This window comes from Balaenoptera ricei, chromosome 18, assembly GCF_028023285.1.
Source record: "Balaenoptera ricei isolate mBalRic1 chromosome 18, mBalRic1.hap2, whole genome shotgun sequence".
Lineage (NCBI taxonomy): Eukaryota > Metazoa > Chordata > Mammalia > Artiodactyla > Balaenopteridae > Balaenoptera > Balaenoptera ricei.
Genome location: NC_082656.1, coordinates 24,210,912 through 24,236,588, shown reverse-complemented (window position 1 = coordinate 24,236,588; position 25,677 = coordinate 24,210,912). Strand labels below are relative to the sequence as shown.

Sequence of the window (25,677 nt, the reverse complement as noted above, 5' to 3'; positions counted from 1 at the left end):
TTCACAGTTCCATTCACCTGCTTAATCCTTTGGAAGAATACTCCCTCCTTTTCATTTATCTGGAAAACATTCTAGACATTTGGAATAATCTGTTTCTTGAACATTTAGTAAAACTTTCCTGTAATATGTGTAGGCCTGATTTTTATTTTATGGGAAGACAGTAACTAATCTAGATATGGTTTAAATCATTTTGAATTCCCACCAACAAAGTGTGAAAGAAACTGTTTCCCCAGTCTTGCCAACAGAGTATGTTGTCAGTCTCTTGTGCTTTGCCAAATAATAGATGAAAAATGATATTTTGGTTTAGTTCTTAATTTGTATTCTTTTTGTTATAAATTCATTGGGTGCTTTAATTTCAAAGATTATATTTTTTTTATTCCTAGAAGTTCTGTTTTGGTCTCTTTGAAATCTTCCTGGTTGTCTTTATCTCTTGTTTTTGCTCATCGTTTCAAATCCAATATTTATTCCATCAAATATTTTATACATAGTTATTTTAAATTCAGTACCTAATCATTTTAGTATATCAAATCATTTGGTTCTAAATCTGTCATTTTGGTGACCTCAGCCACAACCACATGTTTCCCTGTGCTTGTGGTAAGTTCCAGTCACTGTGTTATGCTTGGGATATATCAGTGAACAAAACAGTCAGAGGGCCCTGCTCTGATGGAAGATGGAACATAAATTACCACAGGGAGAGAATAAGAGTAATTAGTCAACAAAACATCTAAGAAAATGATGTTAGAAGTTGCAGAGTGCTATTGAATAAAGAAATGGAGACTGCAAAGAGAATGACAAGAGCCTGGGGTAAGGGCACAGGTGGCAGCATTAAATGAATGGCCAAAGAATTCTTGGAACTCAAGAAAATACTTGAAAGAGAACAAATCATTTGGATACTTTGGAGAAGAGTATAGAGGGAGCAGACAGTTCTTAAGTTTTCAAAGAACAGCCAGAAAGCTGGCATGGCTGGGAGGAATGAGGAAGAAGGGCAGTAGGAGGAGAGTGCCAGAGGAGTAGAGTGGGGTGTAGATCATGGAGCCCCTGTAAGGATTAGTAAATACAAATCCTTTGGCTTTTACTCTAAGGACCTTGGCTTTTACTCCAAACATTTGGAGAGTTGTCAGAGCCATTGGAGAGGCAGAGGAGTGACAGGATCTGACTTATTTTTCAGTCTCATATTGAGAACAGACTCTAGGTGGGTAAGTGTGGAAGCAAGGAAACCATCGAGGAGACTATTTCAAGAATTGAGGTGAGCAGTGATAGAGGTTGGGATCTATTTTGAAGGAAGAGTCAAGAAGATTCGCTGATGGGTCAGCTGTGAGGATGTGAGAGATGGGTTGTACTGTTATGCAAACAGGAAGAAGTGAAGATAGAGCATTGGGGTAAAGAGGATCAAAGGTGAAGTTTTAGACATGTTAAGGTTGAACTGTCTTAGACATGCAAGTAGGGATGTTGGGTAGACAAATGGATCTGCAAGTCTAGAGGAAGAGGTCTAGGCTGGCAATTGAAATTTGGGAGTACAGAGCATATTGGTATTTAATTTCATGAGAATGAATGGGGCCATGAAGGTATTAAATAAATGTAAAGAAGATGGTCCAAGGTGGATCCCTGAGGCACTCCAGTGTTAAGAGGACAGAAAGATACCGGGGATTCAGCAAAGGAGAATAGAAAGGAGTGGCCACTGAAATAGGTGGAAACCCAGGAGAGTACAGTGTCCCAGAAGCCAAGAAAAGAAAGAGGTTCAAAGAGGAGGCAGTGATTCACCATGACAAATGATGCTGATCGGTCAAAAGATGAAAATTGAGAAATAACCATTTGATTTGTAATGCAGACAATGTCAGTAACCATGAGAAGAACATTGTGGTTAGACAGTTATGGTCTAAATTCCGATTAGACTGGGTTTAAGAGAAAAGGGAGGAAAGAAATTGGAGACAGACAGATACCTCAAAGTTTTTCTCTAAAGGGGAACAAAGAAACAGGACAGTAGCAAGAGGGAAAGGGGCTTCAATATATAATGTATATTTATTTAAGTTTTCTGCTGATGGGAATTTTCTAGTCAAGATGACAGCTGACAGTTCAGGAGAGAGAGAAGAACGTTGTTAGAACAAAGTCCCCCAGTAGGAGGAGGAGATAGAATCTGGTCCATAAGGAAAAGCAGACATAGAGGAAGAGATGTGTGTAGGTAAGTGAGGTGGAGATGGGAGACTGAGCAAGTTCTCACCTTTGTGTCACTGCTTCTTTCACACAAGGGAAAAGCCAATATCCACTTTGGACTTGGATATGCCTGTCTTACTAAGGAATCTTCAATCATCCTCACTCACATCACATCATGAGAAAGCAATGTTCCGCTCTTTTTATCTGTGAGGAACCTAAGTGGAGATTCACAGCTCACTTACCTAAGACCTACCAATAGTCAGTGGTGAGCCAGACTCCCATATCCTCATTCTCCTAACAGCAGCCCATGCAGTATTCATTTACTCTCTCCCATCATCTTCCCTTCAATCCCAGGTATTTTTCTACATATATGTACCTTCTAAATTGGTGGGGGGGAATTATTAAGTAGAGGAGAAAATGTACAGCAAGTTTCCAAGTCCTGTCCAAAATCTGAGTTTCAATCACATTTCACAACTTATAAATTCTGTAAACTTGGATAGTCTTAAATTCACAATGCCCTATTTTCCACATGATTCCTACTCACGTATTCTTATGTCAGTAATTTGTCAATTTCACACAAGATGCAAAGATACTGTGTTTTGATTCTTTTTTCTGTCTTGTACATTGTCCCTATTCTGAATCCATAGTGATACACATGAGCATACATTATAAATAGACACATCCACTGTGCATTCTCTACAAATTTGCCTACACTTAATTATCTTCAATATATATATACATTTTTGAAATCTATCCATAAATTTTAACCACTAGATGCATTCCAAGGAAACATGCATATAAGATTTTTAACAGATTGTATTCTCAAAAATGATCTTTTGTCCATCAAGTATTTGTTAAGGGGTGATTTCCTCTAGAGTTTCCAGGTCAGCAAGCATTTGATTACTTTGTTGTATTTTACCAGTTTAAAGGTTTCTATCCGTTCTTTTTTTTTTGAGCAGGTACATATGCACTTGGGCTTCAATTAAATTGTAAAACCCACTGTAGTTAGTTTTGATTCTGTACACATTGCAAACCCCACAATTCCATACATTCCAAAGCTTTGGTGCTGTTTCAATAATATATTGTGCACACAAAACACATTACACACATATTACAACACAGTTGCAAGGTTTTCTTCACGGAAATCTGTAAGAACATTTCATTTTCAAAAAGTGCATTTAGCTGTAGGGGTTTTTAAAAATCATTTTGTAGTGAAAAATTAAATGCTGGTTTCTTTGACCTGCTAGTTTCACTGTAAGAATATATTACAAGAGAATGCTTACTATTTTTATAACCATATTTCGCTGAAAATCTTCCTGAAAAAAAATGTTCATTTGTTTTTGTTTTAGGTCTGGGCAAAGGGTGATTTTTTAAAAAGCCTTGCAGTCCAGGCAATCACACAGCAAACAAAGGGCAGGTGTCATTTTTTATTGTGATTGGCATTGACTGGAGCTGAAATCAGGACCTTCTCCATCTCTCAGAAGCTATTGTGGAATTTACAGTAATCACCCTGGCTGACTGTCCATCACACAGCTGAATAGCACGCCAAAAAAAAATAGTATCTGGGGAGAAGGCCACAAAATATTTTTAAAACTCTCATTGTTTTCATTCTTCAACTTTGAAAGAAATTTTTTTAGAAAAGAAAAAAAACTCACCCAGCTGTTACCACTATTCATATTCCAATTGCCTCCAAAGTGCTGAAGGCCACCTGGTTGACTTTCACCTTGGAGTCGGTCCAGAAAAGCATTATTTACCCTTTAAAACAATGAAAAATGTGTGTAAGTGGAAAGCTTGCTGCAGGCCTGAGAGATTTCTGAGAACCTAATGTGCTGTCTGAACGGACTGTGGGGACTGCTGCCCCCATTCAGCTCAGAAGAAATCTACAGACACTTCTTTTCACATTAACCATACGACACGCTGTGAACAGTCCTCTGGTGGAGCTGGTGCCAGTCTTGGCTCAGGCCAAAAGGGGCATAAATTCTTAACTTCAGAGTTTCACTTACCCACCTCTACCAGTTCTACAAGAGCCTTGGTCACCCAAGCATCCATACCCCTCAGGGCCATGCCAGGAGTGAACCCCAGAAGCTGAGGAAAGATGGAAGCTTCAGCAAGAACTAAAACATAAAGAGAAACCAAACATAGCTCTGTGGTGCTCTTTTTACAAGACAGATGTCCCCTCCCATATATCCTGTACCCCACTGCCAGTCTTGCTAAGGTAAATCCCATTAGTGAAAAGTAGAAGGAAAATAGGAAGAGAGTGTGGGAAAAGGGAAATATCAGAAGAAGGAAGCCCAAGCTTTCAAAAGAAGGGAGGGGTACATTTTTCCCTGATGTTCGGTCATACTTGCAGCAACCAATTTCAGAAATTAAGTTTAACATATAGGAGGTAAAACGATAAAGAAAGGCAAGAAGTGATTATCATAAGGGTCAGGATAAGGTTACCTGTAGGATGATGGTTATATTCTATTCCTGGAGCTGGTTACCTGGATGTCCATTTTATAATTAATCATCCTAAATATTCGTTTCATGGACTTTCTGTGTGTTATATCTTACAATTTTTGAATTTAAAAAAGAAAAAGGCCACACCATGCTCTGAGTTGCCCATGTATGGCTGAGTAGAGTCAGGGACGTGGTGGCTGGAGAAATAGCATTGTAACAGGTACCGTGTGATGTGAACGGATTATTGAGGAATAGTGTCATGAAGACCATAAGCTTCTCAGCAGAAACAAGAGTCCCTGGAGCACAGCACCCACTCAATCCATGCTTGTGAAAGGGAGGATAGGCAGGACCCAGTCAAGTTAGCCTCCTTTTTAGTCATGAAGTTTAGCGAATAGTGGTCATGGTGGGTGGCTGTAAGTCAGCGACTGTGCGAGATTTTGGAACTTTGAGGATAATGACTGCGGAGTGGCAAAGTCAGAGGCTGGGGGTTTGCCTAGCGGTCTTGCTCAGTGTGCCAGCTAAAATGCCAACTGCATGTTGACCCAGGTTAGTCTCTGGCTTATGGGGTTGCTGTTTTCTCCTCAACTCCAAGCCGCGTCTGGCAGTGGTCACATCTTAGTTATTAGAAGGCTTTTTTTTATCTCTCACCATAAAATCTACCCAGGTGCCATATTCTGGTCAGACTGGTTCACTGCAGAACTGAATGTTTAAGTCACCTTTTCTAGACCTCTCAGCATGCAGATCGAAGTAAGATACTTGAGCTGGAGACTTGAATATTAAGGAAGACAGAACTGACCTTGATCCCTCTAAAACTACACAACCAATGGTATTCTGGATGGTCCATATGCCTGGGGCTGTTTTTATCCAGTCTTTTTGTCAATAACAAAGATGGGCTTTCCCTCAATATCCCCCATCCCACCCCACCTCCAATCCACTCGAATTCTTGTTGGCTCCATCCACTAAACACATCCTGAATCACCCATTTCTTTTGATGACCACCATTCTAGTCCAAATCCCTATCCTCTCTCATCCTGCTTCTGCTTCCACTCCTGCCCTCTGCAATCTGTTCGCCATACAACCACCTTACTAAATTATAAAAGGGATCATGCCTTCTGGAATTTTGTTTAAAACCCTCCCATGACTCCTATTAGTCTTAGAATAAAATCATTGGCTTACAGAATCTTCTATTTCCTGCCTACCTTTCTTACCTCATGTTGTATTATTCTCTTCCTCACCATCTATAATCAAATCATTTGGGACTCAAAAAGACCAAGCTCATTCCTGATTTAGGGCCTTTGCTTTTGTTCCTATGCTTGATAAGAGGGGACATTCCATTGTATGTTTTGCACCCCCCAACTCTATGTGACCGGCTTTTGTTTTTGGATGTCACCTCTTCATTGAGGAACTATCGTCTCCAGTCTCTCCCTTAACATCACTCTGTGACATGGTCCTCCTGGTGTGTATCACTGTCTGAAATAATCTTGCCGTTAAATTGTTGACTTCTGTTTCTTTCCTCCAGATTGTAAATTCCATGCAGTCAGGGACCTTCTCTGCCTTGTTTATGCCTATTCCCAGTGCCTAGAACAAAGCCTTCACAGAGTGTGCCCTGATATGTAAGAGGTGAATGAATGAATTGTCCAGGTGCATGGTCCGCACCTCAGCCTGCTTCTGTGACTGCCGCTGCATTGTGAAATTACCCATGGTAGTGAATGTAGTTCATTGTCCACTGCACTCAATTCACTCAAACACTTTGAAGATGGATGACTTGTGATGCACACAAGGTGATGTGATTCACTTTTAAGCATGTTACTAAGAGGACAGCAGAGTGGGTCAACTAGAGATCATGGGTGGTAAACAGATTACCTTTTTCAATTTCTATCAAGAATTTGTAATAGGGAAGAATCTTTTGTATTCTACTACAAGTTAATCACTAAAGGGATGTTGCCTATAAGCTTAAATTATACAGAATGGCCCATTTTTGAGAACCCTTCCTCTCAGATAATGAGGTAAAATACCTTTGTTTAGCTCACAGGAAACATGCTGACCAGGCCCACCTGTGAATGACTGCAGGGAGGAAGAAATTAACACATCCCCTCTGGAGGCTGATGGAACCAGGAAACGTTTGACTTAACTCCCTCCCCTTTTAGTATAAAAGAAGCCTGAATTCTAACTCAGGCAAGATGGTTCTCTGGGACACGAGTCCACCATCTTCTCAGTTTGCCGGTTTCCGAATAAAGTCGCTATTCCTTGCCCCAGCACTTCGTCTCTGATTTATTGGCCTGTCATGGGACGAGAAGTACGAGCTTGGACTCAGTAACAAATTCAAATAGGGGAAAAAAGTACCAGTTTATATTTTTGTTTACTAGTGTTAGAAAATACATACATTTCATTGCTGTCAACCTAGTGCTGTGAATTTTCTTCTAAGGATTAACTTGGATAAAAACTATTGTTCAAGGATGGTTCAAGTTTCAATAAATCAGTTCAGTTCATTCCAATTTCCAGCTTGTGGCCCAGATCCTTTCAAGTCCTTGACCCCAGTGCTCTGTCTTTTCCCACTGGAGCTTCAACTTTCTTCTCTTACTCAAAAAGTTACACTGGGTCAGGTTCAGGTGCAATCAGGTTCAATCATTATGGGATTCATTGTAAAGCTTATTAGGAATCTACAAGCTTTCTATTATAAAACTCAGGGCTGCATTTTCTGCTATGTGAACTTCCAAACAGTAGGAAACACATTGTCTTTTTGTCTCCAATAAAATTATGTCCCTGGAGAAAACCTAACTTATGTCCCGTATGCTCAAACTACATAGTTTGTATTGTTGCCCTCAGCAGGAATGGACACAGCTATTTTATTCATTAAGAGACAACTGGGGCTTCCCTGGTGGCGCAGTGGTTGGGAGTCTGCCTGCTAATGCAGGGGACACGGGTTCGAGCCCTGGTATGGGAGGATCCCACATGCCGCGGAGCGGCTGGGCCCGTGAGCCACAACTACTGAGCCTGCGCGTCTGGAGCCTGTGCTCCGCAACAAGAGAGGCCGCGATAGTGAGAGGCCCGCGCACCGCGATGAAGAGTGGCCCCCACTCGCCGCAACTGGAGAAAGCCCTCGCACAGAAACGAAGACCCAACACAGCCAAAAATAAATAAATAAAATTAAAAAAGAAAAAAAGAGAGACAACTGAATGAGTATTTTCATATGATAACATAGAAAAGCTCACTATAAACTCCAAAGGACAATACAAACATTAAGCTTTTATCAAAAACTGATAGCATAAAATATGTTTAAAGACTTGATCAGTTGTTTCAAAACTGATTACTGAGTTTATTATCCAGAGAGATTTCCTATTGGATTAAATTTGGATCTACATTTAACTAGAATCAATAGAAAGAATAGGAGGTGTAGGAAATAAATAGTGCCACCAATATTTAGGTATTCAGCAATAAGGAAATAAAGAATAAGGGTCAAGGTTCCTGTAACAAAAAAGTAACCTTTTCCACCTCTAATCAAATAACGCATTTTTATTGGGTGCCCATTGAAGATTAATTTCTTAGCAATGGGACCTATTAATGTGACATACCACTATCTCTAAAATGCTTGAAGCTTTATAATCCAACTCTCAGAAATTCAGAGAAATAACTGGCTACTACTAACCAGTGTTATAGAAATACAATATCAGGTTTTTTAATAGGAAGACTTTTAAAGAGAAAAAAAAAGTAGAAGACTAAACTAATTCATGACCTACTTTATTATAAAATAGGTAGCAGTAACGGTTCCCCTTTACCCAACAAAATAGTCAGTGTATCAGAGTTTTTATGTTTCCTTATAACCAGAGAAGAACACATAAATTCACATTTGATATTTTAAAACTGTTCTGACTGGGCTATGGAAGCTGAATAATCCAGTCAAAATAATATGAGTACACATCCACAGTTGGCAGCTGCAGCAGAATTGGGAGCTTCCATTAACACTTTTTAAAGTCTCATTTACAAAATGAAACCACCACAATTTCACAATTTTAAAATACACTTTAGTGATAGTGGGAAGGTTAAACACATAAATGAAGCCAGTCAGTTTCAAAAGAATTTGCTCCTTTAAATCATGAAAGCCTTTACATTAAATTCTCCTCCTGAGACAATCACACTGCAGTAAACTCAAATAACACAACTGCTCCCTAGGAAAATCTAGAATAATGATATCTATGGTAGTTATTAGCACTGGTCCAACATCAACTTGATATTCTGGGTACTCTTACTGCCTGACATTAGAAATAAGACAGAGACTATTTCCACTATTAAAAATTACTTACTGGTTCTATTTTAAGATTTTTTCCCTAATATGTTAGTCAACATAAAACAACTTTAATGGTAGTTCTTGTCTGAGCTTTTATATTCAAGTGTGAGTATCTTACCATCTATACTAGTTCAATCATTCTAAAGTAGTCTACAAATGGTAAAGCATCATATCAAAGGATTTAATATGCTTTGTTCCATGGGGGGAAAATTAAGTATGACCTAAATAAACATATAGCTTGAGAGCTGATTCCACTTTCTAGCGTCAATTTATGCCACCAGTTCAGAAAAATTGGATATTGTATGTGTATGTGTGTGTGTGCGCGCATAGCAGCTGGCATCCTCACACATACCACACCCCAATAATATAAAGATTAAAAGGTAATATAGATTCCAAAACTGTATTCAATATTACTTTAGTGTTTCCCCAAAACATTGAAAAAACTTTATAGGTAGTGTTTTAACCAAGGATGCTTATTTTATTGCCATTTATACCTCCTGTGTTCAGCCTGGTGGATTCTGGCTCTTTCTTCCTCCTGTTGCTCTCGTTTAAATTCCAGTAATTCACTCTAGGAACAATGAAATTTTAAAATATGGTTTTCAGTTAACATGGTTGTACAGAAGACACCCAAATCAATTAAATATTTGACCTTAGCTGGTACAATATTTCATTTTTGAAACTTTTACTTAAGTACCATTTCCATGTGAAATTATTTTCTTACATAACCAGGTAGCAAAAATAATTGTGCCTTAGTCAAATAATAACTCTGTGAGTGTAAAATCGTGAGATTAAAAAGCCAATGTGCATGTTCACGATATGAGACCATTCAGTACAACATAACACAGAGGAAAACACAATGTGAGCCAAACTCACCTGTGTCTTACAAAGAAAAACAAAACAAATTAGTTCCTTAACGAATGTTACACAGTACTATTTCTTGGTAATTTCTCTAGCTTCTTTTTCCCAACAAATTCATGGCTACTTACAAATACATATTGGACTTGATTCTGTAGAGCAATTCCAAAAACACTTTCCATTTTGGAGAATAATACTCACCTATCATTGACTGGTTACTTCATATACTAGCAGAACTTTGGACTCCCTGGAGAGGATACTTTGCTTCAAATAGGAGATCATGTTACTAAAACTAAATCTCTAGCTTCTGACATTCTAATTATCTTCTTGGAAGAGGCAACAACTTCCACACTCAGTTACTGTATTTACAGTATTAAACCAAAGAACTAGGTGCCAGAGAATCTCAATACTCAACTGTGTACATCTTGAGGCAGACCAAGTTATAACCTCATGTCAAAGACAGAAAAAGGCAGAGGGAAGTTATCAGGCCCATGTCATAAGTTAGTGCCTAAGTCAAAGAGGTTTTCTGAGAGAGAAAATATTGTCACCTCTTGATAAACACATACCAACACATGTATTTTTTTAACCCCCAAACTTCCATGATGAAAAGTATAAAATAAATTCAAAGTTCAGATTGACACTTTATTCTTTTAACTATACTCAAAGGCCTTCCAACATTCTATAGCCTCCAGAATAAAAAGACTGGTTTCTTATACTGTGATAATCCAAATATGCTACTCATTAATCCCTAAAGCACATTATTTAATTCTAATTTCCACCTAGCACCAATGACAAGGGTAAAATTGGAGACTTTTCTAAATAACTGAATAATATTCATTCAGCCACTTCATAAGTACTTATTAAATACCGAGATGCCAAGCCTTGTGCTAGACACTCATTCTCTACAATGGCATAAAGTCTTTCATTTTAATTTTTGTCGCTATATGAACATAGTTTAAAAGTCTACCAAGCAACAGTACTACTTATACTAGGCTTATATTAAAATAAAAGAAGCTCCAGTCCTCCCCCTCACCCACACAATCACGTTCAATTTTTGTGTGTGGTTTCATCTGTCAATAACCTCTTCAAAACATGAATATTCTTCTATTTCTTAATTTTTTTAAAAAAATAGTAACTTTTTTGACTTCCTACCATGGAGAAGATTTATATCTCTATTACTACCTCCATCCCAATTCCAACTTCCCTTCCTGGTACACCACCATCCTCATCCCTCATCCTTACAACTTTTTTTTTTTTTTTAACTTTCAGTGAGGTGGGGGAAGGGTCCTAGGGGTCTTACCATTCCTGAGTTAGATTTCCAAGTCATCCTTTTTTCAACCCTAGCCCTCAGAGATACCAGGTGCCTCCAATTCCACACTTGTATCAGGACTGCTTCAACTTCAGTGTTACCACTTCTTGAAAATGAGTTCTGCCTTTTCCTGCTCTACTTTCCAGCCTGAACTTGTGCTGATATCCTGTTGTTTTTTTGTTCTTTGTTTTTTTGCTGCAGCCTCCTGGCCTGTTCTTTTGTTCTACATACTGGCTTATTGTGCTTTTTTAAAAAACATTTCGTGTATTGTGTTTTTAGTGGGATTTGGTGAAACAGGGACTGGAGATAAGCAAATGAAATATTTTGAAAGTGCAGTGTTTAACCAGAAGACCTTAACATTTTCAAACAAAAATTACACCAGAATTCTGTTACTTGATCCTCACAACAATTCTCAAAGGTAGGCAGGTAAATAAAGTGTTATTTGATGAATGAATGGATGAGCATTATTATGCTTGTTTCATAGATGAGGAAACAAAGGATCAGAGACTCAGTTTAAGTATTTTATCAAATGCTAAGTGGCTCCTAAGTAGCAAAATAAAGACTAGAGCTTAGACTTTTTTTGTTATCTAATCTTCTGTAAAAATGCATCCAAAATAGGCAGTTAAGATTAAGGATAACTTGTCAGTAGTTAATAAACAGCCATATCTAGAACTATAGGGCCCATTTACACTCAAAAGTTCTAGTAGATCCTATCTAACCTAAGTTCAAATGTAAATCCCGGGAGGGCGGGCGTTCCCAAGATGGCAGCGCGCAGGTCGTGGCATTTGAGAGCGAGGGCACCACCTGTGCTCCAAGCGAGGTGCCCGTAGGCGGCCTGCCATCAGAAGCCGTGTCTGGGACATCCCCCATGTATGCACTCAAGCCTTTTAAAGATACTGGGAGATGTGAATAGGAGCTTTCTCAGATAGTGTATGAATAACTCATTTAAGGGGCCATCAGGACCTCATGGAGTTTGAGCGTGGACCGTTACCTCGCAGAGCAGGGAGCCTCCCAAACAGCGACTGCAGACTGCATGCTGAGTACCAGCAGGTAAAATACTTGTACACTGAAAACTACAAAACATGGATGAAAGAACTGAAAAAGAAACAAATAAAAGGAAAGATATCCTGTGTTCGTAGATTGGAAGAATTAATATTAAAATGTCCACACTACCCAAAACAACCTATAGATTCAATGCTATACCCACCAAAATTCCAATGGCATATTTTACAGAAATAGAAAAAAACAATCCTAAATTCATCTGGAATCACAGAAGACCCAGGATAGTCAAAGGGATCTTGAGGAAGAAACACAAAGCTGGAAGCACCACACTTCTTGATTTCAAAATATTTTGCAAAACTACAGTAATTAAATTAGTAATGTACTGGCATAAAGACAGACATATAGACTAATGGAACAGAATACAGAGCCCAGAAATAAACTCATGCATATACTGTTACTAATCTTTGACAGGGGTGCCAAGAACACACAATGGGGAAATGTTGTCTCTTCAACAACTGGTGTTAGGAAACTGGATATCCACATACAAAAGAATCAGATTGGACCCCTGACTTAAACCATACACAAAAATCAATGCAAAATGGATTAGAGACCTAAACATAAAACGTGTAACTGTAAAACTCCTAGAAGAAAGCGTAACAGAAAAGCTATTTGACATTGGTCTTGGAAATGATTTCTTGGATGTGACACCAAGGTACAGGCAACAAAAGCTAAAATAAACAAGTAGGGTTACATCAAACTAAAAAGTTTCCATACAGCAAAGGAAACAATCAACAGAATGGAAAGCCAAGCTACAGAATGGGAGAAAGTATTTGTAAACCATGTTTGGTAAGGGGTTAATTTTCAAAATAAATAAGGAACTCCTACAAATCAATAGCCAAAAATAAATAACCCAGTTTTTTAAATGGGCAAAGGACTTAAATGGACATTTATCCAACGAACACATGCAAATGGCCAACAGGTATATGAAAAGATGCTCAATATCATTAATTATCAGGGAAATACAAATCAAAACTACAATGAGATATCACCTCACATCTGTTAGGATAGCAAATAAAGGGTAAGTGTTGACAATGTTGTGGAGAAACAGGAACCCTTGTTCACTGTTGCTTGGGGAATGGCAAACGGTATGGAGGTTCCTTTAAAAATCAAAAATAGAACTACCATATTATCCAGCAATCCCACTTCTGGGTATGTATCCAAAAGAACTGAATTCAGGATATCAAAGAGATATCTCCAGTCGCATGTTCTTTGTATCACTATTCATAGTAGCCAAGATACAGAAAAAACCTGAGTGTTCATCAGTAGATGAATTAATTTTTAAAAGTTAGTATGTACATAGGATGGAATATTATTCAGGCTTTAAAAGAAGGAAACCCTGCAATATGCAACAATGTGGATGAACCTTAAGGACATTTGCTAAGAGAAATAGTGGTTGTCATGAGCTAGGGGGTGGGGGATATGGGGAGTTGTTATTCAGTGTGTATAAAGTTTCAGTTATGCTATATTAATAAGATATAGAGATTTGCTGTACAACATTAATAAGTTATAGAGATCTGCTGTGTGGCTATAGTTAACAATATAGTATTGTGCACTTCAAAATTTAAAAGGATAGATCTCATGTTAAATGTTGTTATCACAAAAACAAAGGGACACAAGGAAACTCTGGGAGGTGTTGAATATGTCTTTTACCTTAATTGTGGTGATGGTATCATGGGAGTATGCATATGTACAAACTCTTCAAATTATATACATTTAATATGTATAGTTCTTTGTAATCAATTATACTTCAGTAAAGCTGTTTTTAAAAAGAAAAAAAAAAAACAAAACCTAAATCCCTCTTGTCAAAGGATGCTAATTCTTCCCACATGTATTAACCCATTTCTCCAAGGAGCAACTTCTAATATCCAACCCATTCTAAGTTGATAATATGAACCCTGAACAAACTAAACTCATCAGTTCTAGATACGAGACAAAAGATTTTGTTACCACTGCAACAAAAAGAATAAAATACCTAGGAATAAACCTACCTAAGGAGACAAAAGACCTCTATGCAGAAAACTATACGACACTGATGAAAGAAATTAAAGATGATACAAATAGATGGAGAGATATACCATGTTCTTGGATTGGAAGAATCAACATTGTGAAAATGACTCTACTACCCAAAGCAATCTACAGATTCAATGCAATCCCTATCAAACTACCACTGGCATTTTTCACAGAACTAGAACAAAAAGTTGCACAATTTGTGTGGAAACACAAAAGACCCCAAATAGCCAAAGCAATCTTGAGAAAGAAAAACGGAGCTGGAGGAATCAGGCTCCCAGACTTCAGTCCATACTACAAAGCTACAGTAATCAAGACAGTATGGTACTGGCACAAAAAGAGAAATATAGATCAATGGAACAGGATAGAAAGCCCAGAGATAAACTCACGCACATATGGTCACCTTGTCTTTGATAAAGGAGGCAAGAATATACAATGGAGAAAAGACAGCCTCTTCAATAAGTGGTGCTGGGAAAACTGGACGGCTACATGTTAAAGAATGATTTTGGAACACTCCCTAACACCATACACAAAAATAAACTCAAAATGGATTAAAGACCTAAATGTAAGGCCAGACACTATCAAACTCTTAGAGGAAAACACAGGCAGAACACTCTATGACATAAATCACAGCAAGATCCTTTTTGACCCACCTCCTGGAGAAATGGAAATAAAAACAAAAATAAACAAATGGGACCTAATGAAACTTCAAAGCTTTTGCACAGCAAAGGAAACCATAAAAAAGACAAAAAGACAATCCTCAGAATGGGAGAAAATATTTGCAAACGAAGCAACTGACAAAGGATTAATCTCCAAAATATACAAGCAGCTCATGCAGCTCAATATCAAAAAAACAAAAAACCCAATCCAAAAATGGGCAGAAGACCTAAATAGACATTTCTCCAAAGAAGATATACAGATTGCCAACAAACACATGAAAGAATGCTCAACATCATTAATCATTAGAGAAATGCAAATCAAAACTACAATGCGATATCATCTCACACTGGTCAGAATGGCCATCATCAAAAAATCTACAAACAATAAATGCTGGAGAGGGTGTGGAGAAAAGGGAACCCTCTTGCACTGTTGGTGGGAATGTAAATTGATACAGCCACTATGGAGAACAGTATGGAGGCTCCTTAAAAAACTAAAAATAGAACTACCATACGAACCAGCAATCCCACTACTGGGCATTTACCCTGAGAAAACCATAATTCAAAAAGAGTCATGTACTGCAGTGTTCATTACAACTCTGTTTACAATAGCCAGGACATGGAAGCAACCTAAGTGTCCATCGACAGATGAATGGATAAAGAAGATGTGGCACATATATACAATGGAATATTACTCAGCCACAAAAAGAAACGAAATTGAATTATTTGTAGTGAGGTGGATGGACCTAGAGTCTGTCATACAGAGTGAAGTTAAGTCAGAAAGAGAGAAACAAATACCGTATGCTAACACATATATATGGAATCTAAAAAAAAAAAAAAAAATTGGTCATGAAGAACCTAGGGGCAAGACAGGAATAAAGACACAGACCTACTAGAGAATGGACTTGAGGACACGGGGAGGGGGAAGGGTAAGCTGTGACAAAGTGAGAGAGTAGTAGTGTATATATGGACATATATAGACTACCAAATGTAAAATAGATAGCTAGTGGGAAGCAGTCGCATAGCACAGGGAGATCAGCTCGGTGCTTTGTGACCAGCTAGAAGGGTGGGATAGGGAGGGTGGGAGGGAGGAAGACACAAGTGGGAAGAGATATGGGGATATATGTATATGTATAACTGATTCACTTTGTTATAAAGCAGAAACTAACACACCATTGTAAAGCAATTATACTCCAATAAAAATGTTTAAAAAAAAAACCTATAAAACACATATATTTTATATATGCATATTACTACATATTTCTTTAAACTAATTTTTAAGATAGTTTTTTTCAGCCTTGGCAAAAATGATCCTGAAATTTATCTGGAAAAATTAAATTTGCAATCATAGCAATAAAAAAATCCTAAAAAAAAGAAAAGAGGGAAAACCAGCTTCCCCAAATATTAAAACATATCATGAAACTACAGTAATTAAAACAATTTGATTGAGTCCAGGAAAAGACTTACTACATGGAAACACAGTTTACCATAAGTTGTTGTGCTAAACCCTTGCAGGAGAGATAGTTCAATGAATGATGATGGACTAGCCAACTACTGTGAGAAAAATTAGGACAAGATCCTTTATTTTTATATCAAAATAAATTTTATAGAGCCCTAGGATTTGAATCTAAAAGATGGAACCATAGAAGTTTCCAAAGGAGGCATGGGTAAGTTTATTGATAAACTTGGAATGAGGAAGGTCCAGAAATCATAAAGGAAAAGGATTAATAAATTTGGCTGCATGAAAATTCAAAGCTTCAATTGGGGGAAAAAAAACTTAAAAAAATGTTTATGACATACATAGGCTAACTCAATTATTCTTTTATTCAGTCATTCAACAATATCTGAGTGCTTATTATGAGGCAGGCTTGGATCTACATGACAGGGAAATGATAATGAACAAGATAGATGAGATCCTTGCTCCTTAAGAGTTTATATTCTAGAAAAAAGGAAGCCCATGAATAAGTGAGAAAAATATCCGCCCATTATCCTATGCAGAGGATTAAACACACTGTTGTGAGGCTCAGTGGCTCAGTTCCTATTTTAGATGGAGTCTCAGGGAAGGCCTGAGTAGGTAGCTAAAGACCTTATATAAACCAACAAGGAAAACACAACCACCAAACAGAAGAAGGCCAAGGATAGGAGGAGGAAGTTGGCAGGTAAACTACAGACTGCCTGTAAATTAAAAATAGTCATCGGGCTTCCCTGGTGGTGCAGTGGTTGAGAGTCTGCCTGCCAATGCAGGGGACACGGGTTCGAGCCCTGGTCTGGGAAGATCCCACATGCCACGGAGCAACTGGGCCCGTGAGCCACAATTACTGAGCCTGCGCGTCTGGAGCCTGTGCTCCGCAACAAGAGAGGCCGCGATGGTGAGAGGTCCGCGCACCGCGATGAAGAGTGGTCCCCACTTGCCGCAACTAGAGAAAGCCCTCGCACAGAAACGAAGACTCAACACAGTCATAAATAAATAAATAAATAAATAAAAGAACATGAATTTCTTTAAAAAAAAAAATAGTCATCATCTTCACACATAGTCAAAGAAATATAAATCAAAACAATGAGATAAAATTTTTCTTCTATCACAGTGAGAGAAACTAGAAAAGTTTGATAGAGAATCAGGTACATCCCAGCACTTTGGTGGAGTGTCTAAGTTAATAAAAACTAATTTAGTTTTTGGAGAGCAATAAACATCGATATGTAAAATGTACACATCCTTTGCAGAAGTGTTCAAAGATATGTATAAAAGGAGAGGCATACTTGTGTTATTGAAACAGTAAAAGTTCAGGAGAAAGTCTTAATGCACATTAACAAGGACCTGGCACAGTAAAGTAGACCATCCACACAACAGAATACTATGCAGCAGTTACAAAGAATTAGATAGACTGAGGGGGGTGCCTATGGTGAGATCTCTAAGACACATTAAATAATAAAAGTCAGGTTCAGAGCAATTTTGTGGGGGACTCTTCCATGTAAATAGAAAAGATACACATACATCCATTTTAACTCATATGCTGGTGTACATCATATTTTAGACATTTTTATGGTAAACCACATACTAAAATGCTAACTATAACTATCACTGGAGATAAAAGCATAGCGAGTAGGTAGGCAGAAGAAGGAAACTTTAATATCATAAATAGTGTTTGTTTTTTTAATTTTGAACCACGTGAATATATTACTTTCTCAAACCATCAAGAAGGTTTATCTGTGTAGGAGACCGTTTCTGTTTCTTTATGCTTTCCTTTATTTAAAAATCCCCATGGATATACAGTTGTAATGTAAAAGAGCAAAATACTACATCATGAAGCCAAGGACTGTCAGGGAAGAAAAAAGAGGACGGGAAGAGAATAGCATGCAGCATCCTGTTACAGAGGCAAGGACAGGGGAGAGGAGAAAATAGAGCAGGAGGGAAGGGTAAGGGAACTGATGAGGCATCACCATTCAAGACCACTGCTCCAGGTGGCAGAAGCGGGGGCTCTAGCTCCACTGCACTCAGGATTATTATTCAATAAGCAGCAAACCATATTTACTAGGGAGAGGCTGGTTTTCCTTTGGTGCCACAAAGGATTATTTCAACTAATTAATTTGTTCTGCTGAACTGACAGCCACTACAGATGCATCTGCATGCTTTATAAGCGTATTCCTGGTTCATTGATGCGGTTCTCACACATAAGTGCAATACCTCGTTGGATAGATACAAAATAAGTCATTCCTGTTCCAAGGACTGAGCTTTGGACATTAAGAAAATCAAAACACTCTAAGCCAGAGGGACATGACGCACAGCATCTGAGACACTGTCAAATCTTATCTCACTCAACACAAATTAGTGAAGCACCAACCGTTTTCCAGACACCTGGATTCAGGCTGAAGGTACAGATGCAAGGAAGACCCAGCTCCAACCTGAAGGAAATCACAGTATAATGAGAGAGACAAACCCAGAAACAACTGTGATACAAAACAAAAAGAAATGCATTACTGAATACAAGTTCAAGCAACATGACACGGGAATACGAAGGAAGGGATGCAAATGAGAGACAAGGAATAAATATTCCTGAATGTTTGACATTTTAAGTGCATCCATGAAGCCTCCCAGGGGAAAGAGTGTGTGTCTTCTCACTGCTCTGCTCATCTCCCTGCATTCAGACAGAGCTCCATACAGAGAAGGTACTTAAGTACTAGGAAAAACAAAATATCATCTTGGAGATGCCAAGAGCAGAACCTCCTGTAAACACTGGCCAAGTGGTGTTTGGTAAATGAGGACAACACTGCAAACGGTGCCACTTTCTGTGCCCACCCTGCCAGGATTGCTCTCACTGGAGGAAGGGCTGCCAGGGATCAGTGCTGGGGGCCCAAGCTAACAGCAAGAAGGAAAAGGGTCACCGTCTCCTGCTAGAGGTTATAGAAATCACTTCTCTGTGTTGCAATTTACCAAAGGCTCAACTATACAACAAACAGGTGTGCTCAAGGCCGGATGCTTGAGAAAGCTGATGAGTTTAAAGGCATGTTCCAAAGCAAGGCTGTAGTAACTGGAGACTAGGATAGGGTCATTTTAAAATCATGTTTGAATTCCAGTGGGGCATGTTCTGGCATGGTTCAGCTTGACTGCTTTATGTAAACATTAAAGTGCCATCACACGGGCAGGACATACTTCTCCCAGGAGAGAGCGTTCTCTCAACTCAACAAGAGGAAAAGGATAATAGAAGCAGGAGAGTTAATGCCATGAAGTTCAAGAACCCCTACTTTGAATAATTTTTAAAACAGGAGAAGAGTTTGGGGCCGGGGACAGCTTAGAGGAGTCTTGGTTCTGTGGCTCCCCACAGTAGTAACTTTGCTCAGAAGGACAAAGATGTCCTTGGCTATGAGAAAAAGTGGAAATGACCTCAAAATATTGAGAGGAGACCAACCAAATCCAAGGAAGTAAATACTCATGGGTAAAGTAGGAGAGTGAAAAAATAGCATTAATAATGTGTACTCCTTTCTTACTAGTTATTGTTAATTCTATCATTTTAATATAAAGAAACTTTCAGCTTTCTGAAAAGTCTACTATTGTAGACTTTCAGCTACAATAGTCATTGAATCACACAGCTCTCTATCTCCCACCCATAAATACTTCCTATTAAATTTCTTCTAACTTAAAAAATTTTTTAATTAAATTTCTTTCTAACTTAAAAAATTTTTTTTCTTATAAAATTTACTTATACATTGTCGAAAATGTAGAAAGTACAAAAACTATGAAGGAAAACATAATAATCACTCATAAAAACCCTCCACCCAGAGATAAGCTCCTTTAACATGTCAGTATATTTCCTTCATTTCTTAATTTACATACATACAGAAATTATAACTGCTTATCACCACCTCGAGTCACATTTACAGGCTTCCACATGCCAGGCATTAGGATAAACTCTCCACGTGCTCTCTCTCACGTAATCTTAGAAACAATGTCATGAGGTAAATAACATCACTATTATCCATAACAGATGAGGTTTAGAGAGACGAAGTAATCCACACACAAAGTACCATAAGAAGAAGAGGTGGGCTTCAAAACTCACCCAGACTCTATTTTATAATCTTCCCTTTTTTCAGTTTCATGTAGGTGAGCATATTCCTACGTCATTAAAACACAGTAGTGATTGATGCACTGTATTCCAAACTTCAAAATCTTCAAATCCTCTACTGCTGAACAAATTGTTTCAAATTTTCCATTAAGATGATTTTAAAAATAAACATTCTTATATAAACAACTTGTGTGCATCTCTGATTATTTCCTCAGAATAGATGTATACCTTTTAGATCTAATACTTTTTTTTTTTCAAATAAATGTTTTTGTTTGTTTGTTTGTTTTTATAAATTTATTTATTTATTTTTGGCTGTGTTGGGTCTTCGTTTCTGTGCGAGGGCTTTCTCTAGTTGTGGCAAGCGGGGGCCACTCCTCATCGCGGTGCGTGGGCCTCTCACTATCGCGGCCTCTCTTGTTGCGGAACACAGGCTCCAAACGCGCAGGCTCAGCAGCTGTGGCTCGCGGGCCCAGTTGCTCCGCGGCATGTGGGATCTTCCCAGACCAGGGCTCGAACCCGTGTCCCCTGCATTGGCAGGCAGATTCTCAACCACTGCGCCACCAGGGAAGCCCCTAGATCTAATACTTTTATATTTAGGAAACTCTTTAGAATTTCGTATCATCAGATAGCCCTTCAGTTCCCCTTTTACCAGCAGCAGTACAAGGGAGTCTGTAATGTTTTTTAATAGCTAATAGTGTAAGCCCTCCTTGCCCCAGAAAACACACAAATTATTATCTGTATTTTTATAAAACTTGTTTAATCTTGTGCTTATTCTCCCAGTTGAAGTGTAGATATAGTTTTTCAAACTACATCAAATTCCATTGAGATATTTATTGGAATTCCATTTAACTCTCTAATTAATTTGGATAGAACTGTAGTTATTACAGTATTGATTTTACCACTCAGGGGCATCAGCCATCTCTATTCAAATTGACTTTAATGGATCACAGGAAAGTTCTCACGTTTTCTGTGGGGTTTTTTAGGTTTGGGGCATTTGGGTGGGGTTTTTTTTTTATGGATTGAGCAATTTTTTACATAGTTGCTTTTTAAATCTTATTTTATTTTATTTTATTTATTTATTTATTTTACTTTTGGCTGCATTGGGTCTTCGTTGCTGTGCGCGGGCATTCTCTAGCTGCAGTGAGTTGGGGCTACTCTTCGTTGCGGTGCACAGGCTTCTCATTGCAGTGGCTTCCCTCGTTGTGGAGCACGGGTTCTAAGCATGCGGGCTTCAGCAGATGTGGTGCACGGGCTCAGTAGATGTGGCGTGCGGGCTCTAGAGCACAGACTCAGTAGTTGTGGCGCGTGGGCTTAGTTGCTCCATGGCATGTGGGATCTTCCCGAACCAGGGCTCGAACCCGTGTCCCCTGCATTGGCAGGTGGATTTTTAACCTCTGTGCCACCAGGGAAGTCCCCATAGTTGCTTTTTGATGAGATCTTTTTATCCCCTATTTTCTAATTAATTTTTTGCTAATATTTGAGGAAGTTGTTGATTCTTATATAAATGTTTTATAACCAACTCTAACTCCATTTGTTCTAAGCATTTTTCAGTTGATTCTCGGGTTGTACGGGCAGATTGCTGTCATCTATAAATTACTTATTTCCAATAATTAGACAAACTCCTTTTTTTATATTTGTCTTATCAAGTTGACTAAAACAAGTCCCAAACCTTGTTCCATGCAAAACTGAAGGTTTTTTCCCCTTCACTGAAAAGAGTTTTTCGTCAAATAACATTGAGAAGCGCTAGGTTAGAATTTGCAGAACAACACTGGTTAGTGGTAGGGTTTGCAAATACCCTTATGTTGTTCACTATTCTAATATTTTCCCACTGACATTAATGTTGGTTATTGCTTTGGAAGACTATATGTATATTAAGAGAAAAAATTTTATTTCTAGCTCACTATGTTTTCTTTAATTGATAGATTTTAACTTACCAATGCCCATTTTTTACAACTACAGAGGTAGTCAAATTCTTTTTCTCTCATGACATATCATATTTGCAGTGATATGATATTAAAAGTTATAATATATAGCTAGTCATCTTTGCATTCCAAGAAAAAACCTTACTATGTCTTGGTAAATTATTTAAGAGAAAAAAGAATCCCATTAGTTAGAATTTTCTTTCAGATGTTAATCTCTATAAATCTGTGTGTGTGTGTGTGTGTGTGTGTGTGTGTGTGTGTGTGTGTGTGTGTGTGTCTGCTCCCTTTAAAAGGTTGTGACATCATGGGGATGATAGTTAAATAATATTAATTCTAATTCTAAATTATTTCATCTTTTTCCTTTCTCTGAAACAATTCGTAGAACATAGGAAAAAAAATCTGTTCCTTGAAAATTCTAATGAACTTGCCTGGAAAATTATCCAAGTTTAGCTTGTTAAGGAGAAGTAATTCTCAAAAAATTTTAGAAATCACTCACTTTTTAATTTTTTAAATTTTAATTCTTTGAATCATTTTAGAATTTTACATTTTCTCATAAAACCATTCACTTAATCCACATATTCAATTCATTAGTATAGTATTATCTATAGTAATATAAACTTAATCTTTTCTAAAACTGTGGTTCTAGCCCCTCATTTCTACTGTTGTGTAGAAACAGTAGAAATGCAGTTGTGCATTTTTACTAATCTCTTCTTCATTAGACTTACCAGAGATCTGTTCATTTTGTTGACCTTATCAAAGAACAAGCTGTTGGATTTTTATAACAGCTGTTTCTTGAAGTTTTGTTATTAATTTCTGTTCTTAATTACTTCCTTCAGTATAGTTTATTGTTCTTGTTCTAAATTCTTAGGCTGGATACTTAATTCATTTCTGTTTTGAGTACTGATTGGATTTAAAGTTATGATTTTTCTTTCTCTGAGTAGAGCATCTCAGGGTAGAGCTTTGAATGCATTCCCCATAAAGTTCTCTCTCCATGATTTCTAATGTATTCTATGATAATTTTCTGTCATTGAATAATTTAAGTATGTTCTCATTTTTTGGTTTGTTTTTACTTTCCAAATGACTATATAAAATCAATAATCATGCAAAATCAGTAAGTGCACTCAGCCTATCAGAAAAAAAATTTTGAATTCCTAGAAGGTAGAAAGGAGACAAAATAAATTATATGGAGAAACAAGCATGCAGGATAAACCGGGGCTGAGTTAGCTGTGTTTCTGAAGGAGCTCTGGGAGGCAGTCATGAAGATGACCAGTTGGAGAACTACACTGAGATGAGCTTGGCAGCGGGCTCTTCCCCTCCCACGCTTGCATACATAGCAGCAAGCACTGACACAGCCCCTTGGGTAACAGTGAATGGAGGAAGGGTGTCTGAGCTCAGAGAAACAGGACAATGTCCCAATACCTGCTGACTTTAGGAGAACAAGAGGCTGCCACATGCAGAAGACAGGCTCCTGTATATCTCACTTGGCCATGTGCCCAAAGAAACATGAGGAGATAACCAAGAATCACCAAACATTCGAGAAAGAAAACTACACAAGATAAAACTTACAATGGAAAGGAAAAAAAGTACTGCTAAAATAGTAAATAGAAAATTTTAATGGTTGTATAATTAGCATCAATGAAGAGATCAGAAAGACTACTGCACTTATAAAGCAGAACGTGGCTATGAAAAAGTAAGTCAGCGACCTTGGTAAACAAATTTGATGCATGTGCCAAATAAGCAGAATGGACACTTATGAAGTAACATAGTGAGCAGGATGATCTAGCTTAAGGTTTCTTCCAGAATGCAACGGAAAAGGCCAAAGAGACAGGAAGTATAAGAAAAACGATTAAGAGAGAGAACAGATCTAGAATTTCCGAAAGCCACTTGATACATAACCCAGAAATGGAGAGAAGAGACAATACAGGGGAAGAAATGTGAAAGGAAAATAGAAATTTCCCTGAACTGGAGTGAGACTTATATTTTCAGCTTAAATAGGCCAACCAAATGTCATACAAAATTTAAAACAAAAACACTGTGAAATTTCTTACGATGGGGAGGAAAGGAGAGGAGAGAAAAGAGGAAAAATAAATAAATGCAACAGAAAATTCAGAGTCAAGAAAATAAAAAACAGAAAGCAAGAAAGAAAATGTAGTTAAAAAGTAAATTATGTAGGAGGAGCAGAGTCAAGATGGCGTACTAGGAGGATGCAGTGTTCGAATCTCCTCACAACTAGGGCACCTACCAGGCACCGGTGGGGTACCATAGACATCTAAGGGGACAGAAGGAACCCCCAGCAACCGGATAGGACGTGGGGCATGGAGGGAGTGAAGGGGGAGGAGAAGTGGAGGTGGGACGGGACTGGTGCCCCGAGGGGCGGCTGGGGGAGGGAAAGGCATCCCACGCCCAAAGGGGTAAATTGGAAACCATTGGGAGGGCAGAGGATCAAAAGGGAGCGTGGCCAGGTTTCCACTGCCCAATTGGGCCCCCAGGAACATGCTGAGATCCTGGGCCTGATCCTCTGCCCACCTATGCCTCCTCCAGCCGCACGGGTCCTGAGGGAGTGGGAGGGAGGGAAGGGGGAGCAAAAGTAAAGTCCAGACCTCCAGGACCGGCACCCCTGAGGGGTGGCTGGGGGAGGGGAGGAGTTACTGCACCCAGCGGGACCCACCCACAGTTAGGGGTCCAGTGGTGACGGGGTAGACCCTGGGGGACATGGTAGGGAAGGGACACGAAGGAATGAAAGGGAACGGGGGCAGTGCTCTCCCTGTCCATTAGTCACCAGGAAGCCTGTTGGGCTCCCAGGCCTAATCCTCTGCCCTCAGAGCCTCCCTCCTGCCATGCAGAGCCCAAGCCCCGCCCCTACACACCCCCCAGGGCCCCACCTCTACGCTCTGAGACCCCCTCCAATGCGCTGGGGCTAAACCCCACCCACACAACCTCACTCAGTGCCCTACCTCCAAACTCCGGAACTCCACACTCCAGAAGCCCTCCTTTCGACATCTGGCCTTTCCCCTTACGTGCAGGTCCTAAGCAGAGGCCCTGCCCCATGCTTCAATGTCACCCCGACTAGGCCCTGCCCCCCGCTAAATTGTCACCCCCCCACCCACCTAGGTCCCACCCCACCCAAAACCCCACCCCTGCCTAAGTTCCATCCCCCACCTAAACTCCACCCCCATAGCCAAGGCTTCTTTTTTTTTTTTTTTTTCCTCTTTTAGATTGGGGTTCTGTTTTACCTTGTTGATTCATTGTTGCTGATTCATTTATATTTTTATTTTTCCTAATCTTTTATTTGTCTAATTTTATTTAATTCTTTATACTTTGTTATTGTACTCTCCTTTTGGCATGTCTTCCCTCCCCTGTTTCTTTTTTTTTTTCTTTTTTCTGTTGTGGTTTTATTTTACCTTGTTGCAATTGTTTCAATTATACTTTTATT

The 25,677-nt window shown here is 38.7% G+C and overlaps 1 protein-coding gene across 9 annotated transcripts in view; it reads right to left on the bottom strand.

The window, feature by feature from the left end:
- EPSTI1 (epithelial stromal interaction 1) overlaps positions 1 to 25,677 on the bottom strand; it is a 105,949-nt gene that overhangs the window by 3,906 nt on the left and 76,366 nt on the right. For 7 of the 9 annotated variants that reach the window (XM_059902516.1, XM_059902512.1, XM_059902513.1 and 4 more), the window contains 2 exons: positions 9,370 to 9,443; positions 3,807 to 3,906 (listed from right to left, as the gene is read on the bottom strand). In XM_059902516.1, coding sequence (XP_059758499.1) covers positions 3,807 to 3,906; positions 9,370 to 9,443 — 174 coding nt within the window. Of the gene's footprint in view, positions 1 to 3,538; positions 3,907 to 9,369; positions 9,444 to 18,603; positions 18,665 to 25,677 lie in introns of those variants that run through there. The other 2 variants (XM_059902515.1, XM_059902511.1) reach the window with 2 other exon arrangements.